Source organism: Lycorma delicatula, chromosome 1 (genome assembly GCF_047948215.1).
Source record: "Lycorma delicatula isolate Av1 chromosome 1, ASM4794821v1, whole genome shotgun sequence".
NCBI classification, from domain to species: Eukaryota; Metazoa; Arthropoda; class Insecta; order Hemiptera; family Fulgoridae; genus Lycorma; species Lycorma delicatula.
Window position 1 is genome coordinate 39,382,803 of NC_134455.1, and position 14,244 is coordinate 39,397,046.

Below are 14,244 nucleotides of genomic sequence, written 5' to 3' on the forward strand. Positions count from 1 at the left end.
AAAAAAAACGTAATTTGAAACAAAATAAGACCAACTTTAAGTATCTACAGCATCATGACGTGAGTCATGAAAAACGTCAGACTAATCAGAAAATGTTTGTGTGTCAAGAATACGGTTCTTTGACGGTTGGCACTATTCTATTGCGGTAGAACGAAATTGACAAAAATATGTCAAAATCTATAAAAACAATTACAATAAAACTCTTAAAAGATGACATAATAAACAAATCTGTTCACGAATATTCAAGAATTTCTCTGCTGTGGTCTTGAAATCAATTTAGAGCAAAGTAATTTACAAAAAGTGTACCATACCTCATAAAACACCCAACTATAAATTATTTTTTTGACGTAGTTCACGGAAAGCATTGGAAGATCTTACTTTATTTAACTCTTGTACTCATTAATCTGTGTTTTTTTAATAGAACTGAATTTACCGTTAAAACACTAAATCGCAAATGCTTTTTTTGTATTTTCCTTGAAACAGCAGAAAATAAAAATGGATTATAACAATTAAAATGTGGTGAAAATATAAAATAAATTCTCTGGAAAACTTTTATATTTTGTCCTCTAAAAGTACTATAGTATTCTAGAATAAAAACTCCTAGAAAAGCTATTTAAGGTCCGAGATTCGATGAAGGGAAAGTTCTGATTTTACCTCGCCGGGTAAAATCATTGCCTCGTGGAAAACCATTGCCTTCTCAGAAAACGGATTTGCAAATGATAATACGGCACACTATTGTCTTTGAAGTATGAAATTGCCTTCAAAAGTGGACAAACCTCTTCAGGCAATCAACGATGTTAGAATACAGAAGGAAACGGCAAATCACTAAAATATCCTACTGTTGGGATCATTAAGTATTAAGAACTCATTGTGAATAGGAATTTCGATGTCAAGACTTCCTTGCAGAGTGGGAAGTTAAAAAAATGTTATTCTCTCACCGACATTGTTCCAAATTTACAATGAAGATGTCACAAGGAATATATAAGAAGAAGGAATAATAGAAGGATGCAAAGAAGTAACATAGATTTTACTATGATATGGTAATAGCAAGTGGTACTCCTATCTTTAAAGATTGTTAACAACTCTGAGGGAACGAGTGAAAGATTAGTGAATGAAATAAATGTTGGAAAATCTATTAAAATGGAAATTAACAACAAAGAGAATTTCATGACATTGAAAAGTGCAGGAAGAAGAAAAAATAAAATACAGATATGTGGAAATTATGGTGTTAGAGAATGAAAGAGCCCAATGAAAATAAAAGGAAGGAAATTCATGGAAAAGTATGCCTTCATGAAGAAGAGGAAATTATTCTGTAGTTAAAGTTTGGATGTAGAGTAAAGAAGACGTTATCTAATATTACGTATGGAGTGTTTTGTTTTATGGAAGTAGAGCATGGACGATGAGAAAGAGGGATAGGGACTGAATTGGGGCTTTGAGATGTGAATATAGAGAACTTATAACGGAAGGATAAATGAGGAATGAGAAATTAACATATATATATTCGGGAAATACACAAAAAAATTAACGGTTAGGATATGTGGTTAGAGGCTCCATATTCTTGACAACTCCATTGGAAGGGTCTGGAGAAGGAGAAAGTGTGAGAGGAAGAAGAATTATGAAGTTAACAGATGAGGGGAATTGTATACAAGGAGACAAGAGAGAAGCCTTGGTATAAAAAGTAATTGAGAGAGCGGTAGTGTAAGAGATCTGCCGTCAGTGAGAACACCAATATCATCAGTTGAGGATGGCATCATGCAAGTTACGAATATTATGAATTATTTACAAAATTCAATGTTGATATTAAACCATCTTTCCTTATTTAGAAAGTAAAAGCTATTTAATTATCATTATTTTAGCCGACAAAAATTAAATGGCTGTTAAGCTATGAATGAGCAGTAAAAATAAGATAGATTGAGCATCACTATGCTATTGGTATTTGAATAAAAATAGTACAGAAATCATTAATAGTTCGACAGCTTGATGGATAATATTTCGAACAGTGTCCACCAACAGGAGATGATTCGTAGAATAACTAAAATACTTGCCAGAGTTTATTGAATTTAGAATTAGCAGTTAAATGCTTTTAGTTTAACCGTCTGACAGATTATTAACAATAATTAATTAAAATGCCTTTTAATTGCGAGTAAAGCAATTGCTATAATATATTTGATTTTTATTTTCCATTCTCTATTTTATTTTAATCGATCAGCTCCGTAACCCAAGGAACTGATTAAAAATATGGTCTGATAGAAGTATAAAAGTATTCCTATAAAATGAAACAACTCAGTATCTAGATTAGCTTTGAAGCTTTGTCAACAGTACATTAATAAAAATAATATATTTTTTTTATAACAGTGGAATAATTATTTTTCATTGTACATTTTTCATTGAAATTATTAATTTTCGGAGGGAATTCTATTTTGGTTCAATAAATTTATAACAATAACATTAGCTTTCAGTTCACCAGTGTCGGGAACATATTTGGTTTTTTAATTGAACTGTTTTAGTAATTTATGTAATTATTCTATGCAGCAACCACCACAGACATTCATTTACAGCATTGTCAGAGCTACGTAACAAAATTCCCAGAGGTTTGGTTAAATAAAACCATAAATATTAATATATAAAAGTACTTGCGATAATATTTTTACACTTTTATCACGTAGTTTGTTGTAAAATAACAAAAATTTACCATGTAACAATAAACAATATTAGTTATACATTTCTTAGCCAAATATGCGACATACCATTTAATTGTAGAAGGACATAGAACAAAAAGTGTTAAATTCATAAAAATAACCATTTCTATGTTTTCTGTGGTTTTTATCAAAAACAAAATCGTTTTTCAAATATCTAAACTAAGATTTGGTTAGCAATTTTTCATTGTGATAATTAAAAAATTGTTGTTTTCCGTACCAAATCATCTGTTTTAAAAGAAACACCTCTAATCAACTTCATGTACGTTTCTTTAATGGGGAATTATTTGAGACCAATCAAGTAGTTATATAATAAATAAGAGTTTAAAAAATTAAATTTTTCACATCCGTTAAGTATGATATGTTAATCCATTCATTTTTATAATTATTTTATAGTACAAATTTTTTCGTAGCAAAAATAATTAATTTTATTAGTATTCTGAAAAAATTTAACAATACGTTTATGTAACAAATTTAACATTGCAAAAACTGAAAATAACCAGCCCTCCTTTTCTTCCACTTTTGAAAAATATTAATTACCGTTAAATACTGGGCATAACTATTATTTTCTGTTATTTGCCGGTTATTTTATAACAAATTATTCAACTGTATATATTTGTTGAAACATTAAAAAGATTCTATTAAAATTTACATTTAATATCAGTTTGTCCAACTTTTTTATAATAAAATATTAAGATTATTTATTTCTTAATATGTTTAATTACAATATAAATTTATTTTAGAAAATGTGAAAAACGTTTACATGATTCTATCATGTAAAACATTAGTAAACATTTAAAAAATGATAACTTTAGTTTTTATTGAAGATAGAAATGATTTCTTTCAACAAATTTCACAATGAAACCTCGTATAACGAGAAAAAATGTATTTAGAATCTATTACCAAAGCATAAGGAATTGCAATCGTATTTAAAAAGAAAAAAAAAATCATATTTGCATTTCATTTGAATTTCTTAAGCGAAGTCTTACAGGTGTAGTGTAATTTATCATTGAATACTTGAATGCAGTTAAAACAAGTCAACGAACACGAAATAAAATTAAACTATAAAAAACTGAAAATCTGATTTTACCACACTACAATTAAAATGTGAATTCAACTAATAGGTTCCACCAATGGTCTAATTGATTAAAATTTTATTGAAGATATTATTTATTGCCTATTAATAAAAAATAAAATTAGGCATGAAACTGAAGACGATACTGTAACTGAGACTTCAATAAGTAATTACAGAAAATTACTGTATTGCTGAAAATAATTAACTATAAAATAGTAGAGCCAACATATAACTTATTATTTAACTATACTTTATTATTTACTTTGGAGAAAAGGAAAAAAAAACTGTGTGAACAATGCATATGAACACTACATTAAGGAAAATTATAAAACAAAAGAGTTATATAATGATTTTCAAAGATAATAAGAAAGAACAATTTTAATTTTAAGCTAGAAATCAGCCTATGACTCATCTAAATTTGTCATAACTTGTCGAAATAGTGATAAAAAGGGATATAAATATCATATATAAAATTCTATATTTACATTGTTGTATCATGATCTGTGCTGTCTGTGTTATAAGATGTATTCATAAAATAATGGTTCGTTAATAAATATTAAGTATGAATAAATAAGGAACGACAGAAATTACCATTGTGTACTTGTGAAAACAGATGAAATTATAATGGTAACCGATCTACGAAAGTAATCCACTGACTAAATAATTTAATAATCCAAATACTTTTAACTCAAGAAATTAGTTCTGCAGAAATTAAAACTACGATATATTTTCCCTAATTATTCGTTCAAAAAGTTTTAATTGTTAGTATACCATCTTGCTTCTACGTATGCGTGTGGTAGCCAAGTAAATTGAAATAAACATCGAATTTGTTAGAATCATATTGAAAATAAATTCATTGTTCACAAAATTATATAATTATTGCTTTAATATCGGAATCGATTAAATATTAATTATACGTACAGTTTTTTTAAATATAATTTCTTTAATTTATTGTTAAACTAAAATATATTTGTTTACGATTACATTCAATTTTATGTTTATTCACCCTCATAAATTTAAATAACGTAGAGTTTGTAAGTTGTTTTTATGTTCTCCTGGGCCGAAATACCTAAGAAATGCATATTAATTAACCTGACAGCCCTAAGTACATCAAAAACAAGAGATTTCATACTCCACTTAAAGTAACTTAATTTCAAATAGTTTGACCCTCCATTCTACAGTTCACAAAACAGTTACCATAATAAGTTATAGATGGTGATTCTTATCACTTTTCAAATGGATACGTCGAGTACAAAACTTTATGAAAGTCAATTTTAACAAATTCATTTGGAAATGTCCCGTATTTATTTTTTGTGTTCAAATTGTTTAATTCATTTGTGGCAAAAACCAAAGATACCGATTCATTATCTAACCTCAAAATAAACAATTTTCCAAATTTAATCTCACTTAAAGCTATATAAAAAAACTGTAATTTGTCATTTAGCTATAAGAAACAAGCTTTTGAATTAATAAAACATATCAACAGTTCTGAACTTACCACCGCTGTCGGAAAAATGTGATTATAATTTATAAGGAGTGGAAAACTAATTTGATATTTAACGTAAAAGCAAAAACGAATGATTCTATTAACGGGGAAAAAATTGATGTACATAAAAAATTAAACTTTTTAATAATAATAAATTAAACATCTTTTACACTTTATTTAAATTGCATAATTTATAAATAAAAGAGGGAAAATTATAACTGTTAGTAGAAATATTTAATTCCTATCTTAAATTCACTGTATTACTAACGTATTTTTTTTTACCTCCTTTTTCACGATTTTCACAATGAGCACCTTCACATTACATAATTTTTATTCTTTTTGATAAAAATGAATAAATTGTAATAATAAACTCATATTAAACAACATATTACTGATATAGAACAATCAACTAACTGATTTTTTTTTAATTTTTAAATTATGTACAATTAGATTATTTTGGTAGTCTTATAATTAATATATTATAAAATTGCAAGCTCAGTATGACTCACAGAGCGGTACAGTACAATCAAAGTTTATGTACAACAAGAACACTGTCATTGGACGTTAAGTGAAGTTAAACAATGTCTGACGCTAAATTGCTGCCCATAATAAATGTAGAAGTATGGGAATCAAGAACGCATTCGGACAGAAAAGGCTATTTCCATGTCCGTGGTGCATTGCAGCTGGATGTTCACCTGGAAAAACAAATAGTAAAACTCATAGAAATATTTTGTCAGCAATAGTTAAAATATAAACGTAAATTAGGATAAACACATTTCTTGTATAAATACCACATTAAAAATATTAAGAGGAAGTGATAAAATGAATAAAATATGCACCGGGCAACGTTTAAAGGAAACAAATTGTGATGTATTAGCAGTCACAAAAGGTAAATGAATGTAGATTTTCCACTAAGAACGAGAGATCACACTATCGGAAAAAAAAAATTAAATAGAGAAATGCTGGATAGTAGCAATAAAAATATTAAAATAGTTCCAGTAACTACGATGGCGAGGAGTGGAGAGAGGTATTAAGCTTGAGTTATGAGAAACGGTAGTAAGCAATAAAACATGCATCCCTTCTACTTTCGTTCTTAAAGTATCCATTCTAAAAAGGTTGTTTTATTATTCTTATTAATTTTTCCGATTATTTAATCTTAGTAATAACTACGGATTCAGGTTTCATTTGTTTTCACTTGACTCTCCGCAACAAAATACATTTATAATTAAAATTTCTAATCGATTATACATTCCAATATAACACAGTATGGAAGGATATGGTTTTAAACTAACCACACCTTGATTTGGTGAAGTATTATTAACATAGAGGAAGGTGAATTGTGAAAAACCCATTTAAAAAAATTTTCTCGCAAGACTGATTACTTCATTCATTTTAAGTGTTTAATCTTGTTACAAAAAAATTCATTTACATTTCTTCGCATTTGAAAATTGGATAACATTTAAAAACGGCACAGAATTTGTTGTATTTGTATTGTCAATTTTTTTTCACAATTGCTACTGTAATTTGTTTTAAAGGATTTCCTACTAAAATGGAAAGGTAGCGTTCTTGAGATTAACTGTAGTCTACAGTTAAATATAGTATATACTTCCAGCAATTCTCTTCTAAATATCATCAATTACTTATTTTGTAACACAAAAAATTTTCTAGTATTTGGTGATTATTAAATACGTCGACTATTGTAAAACCTTCCGTAAGAAAAATTATGCAAATATTAATTGTTTTTCTATTTAGTTTTAAATTATACACAACAACACAAGCCACCGTAAAAGGCTAAAAAACAGGTAGATATATTTTTCGTAATTTATTATTAATAAGTAATTTTAAATCGATAAAATTTTTAACATTAACTAAATTATTAATCATAAAAAGAAGATACATGTAAGGAAGAAAGTGCTACGTGATAAGGTAAGAAAATAGATAGGATGTGGCCCAATTGAAAAAGTACAACTTATTAAAACCAGGTTATGGTAAACTAACAGGTAAATGTTTTCTTTCGAAAAAAATCGTACATTATTTATTTTTTTATCTAAATAGTAAATAAATTGTTTGAATGGTAAACTAACCAAGACATTTTTATCAGACTATTACTATTAAATAGAAATCTGTTAAATTTGTTTTACCAAATAAAACGTTTTGTGCCTTATATAAGAAAAACCGTGTTTAACAAACACTCCAGATATTTTAGCTTTTATACTGTAGTTTATTTTATCGCTCCACATAATAAAATGTTGATTTTGCAGTACATGTTTAAAAAATCTGCTTCGAAAGTTTATTCAAATGTAAAATCCTTGAAGAATAAGTAAAAAAAGTACTCTAAAGAAAAAATATTATGCTTTTTTAACCAGATGTGTTATTGTAATGACTGTGCTATAGTTTGCATACTTTCATTAATATATATATATATATACTTCACTGAATTGATTATTGAAAAACAATGAATGAACTCATATTGAAAAATGTAAAAATAAAATTATTTTGTAAAACATTACTCAGAAAAAAAGAAATGTTTGATTTATGATTAATTAAAAATGGTAAATTAGATTTTATTTTAAATTAATTAACATAGTATGGTCACGAATTCACTGAGTAAAAAACCGCTGTGATAGAAGCCTAAATTGAATGGACATAATGAGCAAAAAAAAGGAAATTTTGTTTTCATTTATTATTCTGACAAAGCAATTTAATGAAAATATTATTCTATTTAGTCAGTTCATTTAAATTTAACCAGGTTTACCTCATGGTATCATCATTTTAAACAAGAATAATTATATTAAGTTATCCTGATATTAAATCGTTTGCTTCATGGCTGAAATATTATGGATGTAATGTTAATTGTAAACATCATTTATATAAATAACTTTTTTTCTACATTAATGAAAAAATATACATACGAAAAGTTTTATTTTTTTCAATTTAAAACAATTACAAATATATATATAATTCAAGCACAAGAAAATATTACGTTAAGAGTTTCATACTTAAACCAATTAAAACGATTGCATGTATGTAAATTTATAACAACGATGAAATATTTTCGCCATTTTAAAATAAGTGTACGTCCATGAAACCAATGCACTACTAATTATTTTTCTCATAAACATATTTCTATCCTGTGCATTTTTTGTAATTCTAAAATCGCATAACTGATTTCAGGAAGTCAAGATTTGATATCATTTTCTTCTTTTCTGTAGTGATAAGATCTTAATATTTTTAGAGTGAAATCATTGATATGAAGCTTTAGCTGTAAAGTAAATAATATATTATATTCCCTTCAGTCCATTTTCTATTATACTAGTAATACTAAACATAATTTTATGGTTAGAAAATATTTTTAAATACGCGAACTGTCCAAGTTCGATATCGGAAACAAGCAAAAAATATTCCAAATCTTGTTTTGTGATGTTTAATTTGTCATTAAAAATACAAGGTTATAAACTAGCCTAAAATGAATTATAAATAGGAAGGATATGCCACATTTTTCACAGCTTTCACCCCGTACAGATTTGTAGCAAGGAGTTTTAAACAATATCCAAAGGATTTTGATAATTAGGATCATAAATTCTAGATATAAACATATACGTTATAAATAGCGATTTTATCATAAAAATTATTCAAAGTAAAACTGTTCATTTACAAAAGAATAGTAAATAATTCAATTTAATGAGAAAGAAAAAATTTTATGAAGAAGTATTCAACGGAAAAGTTACACTTGAACACGAAGGAAATATACAATGCTGAAGCTATTGTGTAATCAATACAGAAATAAAGTGCCTTACGGGACAAACCTTCACTAAAGCAAAACTTTTTCTTGAATTCTTTAACAGCAAAGATTTAATTTATAACTTCTAAGTATGTTACAGAAGCTTTTTCAACAATATTTATATTATTGTGGAAAATAATAAAAAAAATTTATAAACAATATTAACTTCACTGAAATTAATAAATCGGAATTTGAATTTGTTCCGGATTATGTAGTAATTACACAGTTTTGTTATAAATGACAGTGTTGTAAATTCTGCAAACGGATTTATCAACACTGTACAGAAACTTTGCTGTATCCTGAACTGCTTTAATACTGTACAAATGGTTAAATAACATTACATGTTTGCGAAAGATCAGTCAGCATTCAATACAAACAAGTAAAGCAACTTGTTTGCGAAAATATCTGTCACGGGTGATCTACTAATGGAATGTGCTGAATAGGAAATTCATTTGACGTATTTTATTCGGTTCAATTGCACATTTTATGCATTTATAGTTTTTTTTTTTTGTTTTTAAAAAGCATAATTACAATGAAGCTATATTGTTTAACACTACAATTATCTTCTAAGAAATTAATAGTTTCTTCCGACAGATGAATTTTCTTGAATATTATTTCAAAATTAAAAATTTTATAAGTTTAATTGGTGCTACGTGTAAAGTAAAAAATCTTTTTTTCAAACATATAGTTTTAAGATACACTGTTTATTTATTTATCATAAAAAAATTACTGAAATTTAAAAACAAATATTTGGCTGAAAATTTTTCATTTTACTAATCTTTTTATAAATCGCTAATTTTATAAACAATACTATAAAATATCATGTGCAAAATATTTCAACTAGTGGATATCATTATAGGAACAACTTTGAAATTAAACAGTTCGTCATTCAGAAATTTGATAATTGGAGCTAACCTAATTTTCTTACGGCAGAAACTTTAATAGGATAAATTTGGTTCTTACATTTTCTCAAGTTTTCAAAGTTTATAAATATTAAGGGTGCATTTATTTTTTATTAACTTAATCTAACATTCATGATTGAAGTATTGAAGTTCTTTTAGTCTGTAATTTTATTGAATTGTTTGTAAAAGTGACAAAATAACTGTTAATGTGTTAAGGCAATATCTTTAAAGTGGCTTACAGGTGGATACCACCGAGCAATAGTGATTTGTGTTGATTAGTATTTGGCTGGTTTTAATTATTACTGCTTCTTATCCACGATTTATTAAATAAAGGAAATTAGTAAAGTTCAATCTTATTCGTTTTTATAGCGAAAAAAATACAAATTTTTAGCCCGTCAAAATGCCTAGCCTTACCAGGATTCATACTCAATACCTTCCGGATGAAATCCAGAGAAGATACCATTTTTATGTCGGATTACAGTAATTTAGCAGTTTGCAGTTTAATAATGATTAAGAGAATTTTTAATATGATTAGTATTAAATATTTATTTTTCTTTCTTACCGTTTAATATGTGGACATGTATTGTAGCCGTATCAGCATTTGAAGGATCGCAAGCATATAATCCAGAGTCGCTCTGCTGTGCTTTTTGTATCAGAAGTCTACTGGTAGTTACGATACCTTTTTCGGTCACCAAGCTTATACCCCCTCTAGGAGAGTCGAAATTGATGAGCTGAAATAAATAAAAAAAATAATTTTATTTATTTAATAATAAATCACTATTATTATTATTATTGCGTTTATTATTTACACGCCATGTTGTCTGTTTCGTTACGTTAGACGTGAAAAACATATTCAACTTTGAACAGTGGAGCGTTATGTTTGGGACATGCCCTGGAGCATCCGTTCCACGTGCCTCGATGCCGCCTTAGAATGGTGGACGCATACCTGACGAATCGCAGTTTCATCTACGAGACCGTAGCACGCTAGCATAGGAGCACGATCACATCGGTGGTGGCGCAGAGGTCGATTTTCAGCCTCGACATTTAGAACGCCATCTAGTAGGGCTTGCTGAGGCTGGAGATGCATGAAAAGTCGACGTTGGTAGTGTACGCTGACGAGGTTGCGCTACTTGTTGCGAAGAATATTTATGTTGGGTTATTTACTAACCAACAATTTTCAGATGATTCTTTCTGATCATGATAAAATTAATATTTTTAACAGTTTTATAGATAAAAGCATATTGTTTTTTGAGTAGGTTTGGTGATTTTTTGTATGACTACTATGAGAGTTAAACAAGGTATTTGAACTCGTTAATTTTAAATAAATTTAAATTAATTAAAAAATTATAAATTTCCACATCCAAGATAGTTAAACCTATTTAAGAATCAAATTATTTATTATTTTCCCATAGTAAAGTAATACTTTACTAATACCTAATATTAATTAATATTAATAAGTGTATAATAAATAGATAGTTGGGTAATTAATAAATTAAATGAGTAACATATTTTCCGATTGTTTTTAAATATATTTTAATGCCCCGTCTATAGAAATTCGTGTATAAAAAATACCTGTCGAATAAATCATTACTGTGAACATAATAGATATCTTCGGTCGTTAAATCTATTGCTAGGATATGTTCTACATTTCAGTCAAAGTATTTCAAACTAAAAAAAAAGTTTTAAGGTATAATTTTGGTAATTTTTTTTTTCTTTCCACAATTATGTTTTTACTGTCTGTTAGTCGATTAATAAGTTTATGGACGGATGGATCGATCACTATAGTTTGTTGATAAATTGTAACTTTTCAATTTTTAACACAAAATTTCTTCAATAATATATATTTATTCATTATTCTTTCTGTCATACTTTATAACTTTTATTTATTACTTTTGCAATAATACACGTCTATTCAAATAAACAACATTCTTAATGATTTTTACTTTTTGATCTACTTTTAAATTACACTTTTATGTATATAATTTGTGGTAAACTGTATGTACTTCATTACTTTCTTTCAGAAAAATGAAAAAACTTTTTTTTAAAAATAATTTCTCGTTTGTTATTTCATTTAAGTTATTCTAAGTACAAATTTTTCGTTTCATCTATTTTTTTATTGATTTAATACCTTAATTATTACTACGAATAAACATTGTTATTTAAAAAAATAAAAGTAGACTTATACTATTGCTTTCACTATTCAGTAGTTACAGTGAAAAAATGTTATCATAAACCGCTTAAAAGACAAAACTACTAAATTCAGAAAGATGCAATCAGCACATAGAAGAAAAAAAGGAAGAAATATCAAAGAAAGTTTGATAAGAGTATACAAATACAAACATATAATAAAAAAAATTTAAGGATTCTTAGAGATTGAAAAAGAGCTACCACGTATCATAATATTCCCGAAAGACAGGAATACTCAGCTCACTACTCAAAGTGTTCCCAAAGCGATAACAACTTATATTTTTCTTAACCTCTTCTAGGTAGCTTCAATTCACTGGTCTTACCCTCACATTTTAACTATTTTTTTCTTGTACTATTATTTGCTTTCTGTCTTTATTTTAAAAAAAGAAATTCTCTTATGTTTCATTATACAGTTAATTAGATTTGATGCTACTTGGGTTTCAATAATCTTCTAACAAATTATTGAAATACATTGAGAACTAGAGTTTAAGTCATTGTTTTGTAACCTCTCGGACTGGCTCCCCTAGGTAAGCGCAATTATACTAATGGGGGGCGCGCGCATATCGAAAAAATATATTATTAAAAAAAATTATTGGTTTACTGAAAAAAAAGCAAAAAAAAAAATATTCTGACAAAATAAATAATGAAATACATATTTACACTGATATAATATACTTATAAATAGGATTGTATCAGTACCGCGCAATGTATTTAATAATTAACTTATCAATACTAAATTAAAAACAAGTTTAATAATTTATTAGTGACATTCTTCGGCCTGTCTTGCAGAGAAACATTTTTCGAAGGAAGGTTTAATATGAGAAATAGATATTCTGAGTTTTTTTATATTAAATCTATATTTTTCCTTCAAACAGCCACCGCAGAAAATCCGGTTTCGTAAAGGTAGATGTTCAAAATGGTAATAGTATACCAAAAGCTCTTGTTTTCAGTGCAGAAAACTCATCCACCTCTGCCCAAATTTCAAAGAATGATTTATTTATATATTGTCTTTTGATTTCGACACTTGCCGTGAAGTCTATGAAGATTTCTTCTTCGGCAGTTGAGAGACCTTCAGGAGTATTTTGAAATGGATCCCTAACCAACTCGTAACTTTCTATGAAGTTGCAGTAAGAAAGGAAATACTTTTTAAAGTTCTTTGCCAGCACGGCTAAATGATTTTCAATGGTTACAAAAACTACTTTCACATGTTTTTCTTCTGCCTTGTAAGTTTTAACACATTTATCCACTTTTGCAAACATTTCTAGGTTTTTCTTTAAATTTCTGCTCCACAATTCCAATATTCTAAAAAAGGATTAACTTTATCACTCGTAAGCAACATATGTGTATTTTCTCCTTAGTGCTGAAGATCCAAGTCATTTAATTTTTCGAATATGTCGACCAAGTAGCTCAATTCCATTACAAATAAACCATTTCGAAACTTCTCGGCTTCCGGACCGGTCTGATTTTCCTCTTCTACAAAAATGGCGTTTTCATTTCTTAATTCATAACCACGTTGAAAAAATTTCCCACGTGATAACCATCTTTTTATTACTATTATTATTATTATTATTATTATTATTTACAATTTAAAACTTACATGATCATCCGTCAGACAGTCTGTCGACAGATATACTAAAAAATTATTATTACATTATTAAGTGGTTAATGTAATAACCAATTTTATGTAACAACTAAAGATATTATTAGTTTTTATAATAGTTATAATAGTAGTACAATTATAAAAATTAATTTAACAAAATTAAACTATATATTTAAAAACTAATGAACAAATTATTTCTTTAATAATTGCAATGTATTAGATTTAGTAACTAAAACTATATTCATGAAACAAAATTATACATAATTACAACTAATTACACAATTAATATCTTGTTGCAACAATTACATAAAGAAAATAAATAACTAAGCTTTAACCATACAACAATACATTATTTATTGATTTACAATAATTATCAACATTAAAATAATAACTATAATCATGTTATAATTGTCTGGACTGCCAGTATAAATCCAACATGAATCCTGTTAATACCTATTACGTTATAGTCAATGCCCACTCAATGAGAAGTTTTTTTAAATCATTTTTTTTCATTTTT

At 27.1% G+C, this 14,244-nt stretch overlaps 1 protein-coding gene across 1 annotated transcript in view; it reads right to left on the reverse strand.

Annotated features, from left to right (window-relative positions):
* Positions 1–4,480: 4,480 nt before the first annotated feature.
* The window catches only part of LOC142317481 (zwei Ig domain protein zig-8-like), a 214,889-nt gene continuing 205,125 nt past the window's right edge, over positions 4,481–14,244 (reverse strand). Inside the window, exons 5-6 of the mRNA XM_075354047.1 lie at positions 10,503–10,671; positions 4,481–5,952 (exon numbers count right to left, since the gene is read on the reverse strand). Coding sequence (XP_075210162.1) covers positions 5,849–5,952; positions 10,503–10,671 — 273 coding nt within the window. The 3' untranslated portion in view covers positions 4,481–5,848. The remainder of the gene's footprint in view (positions 5,953–10,502; positions 10,672–14,244) is intronic.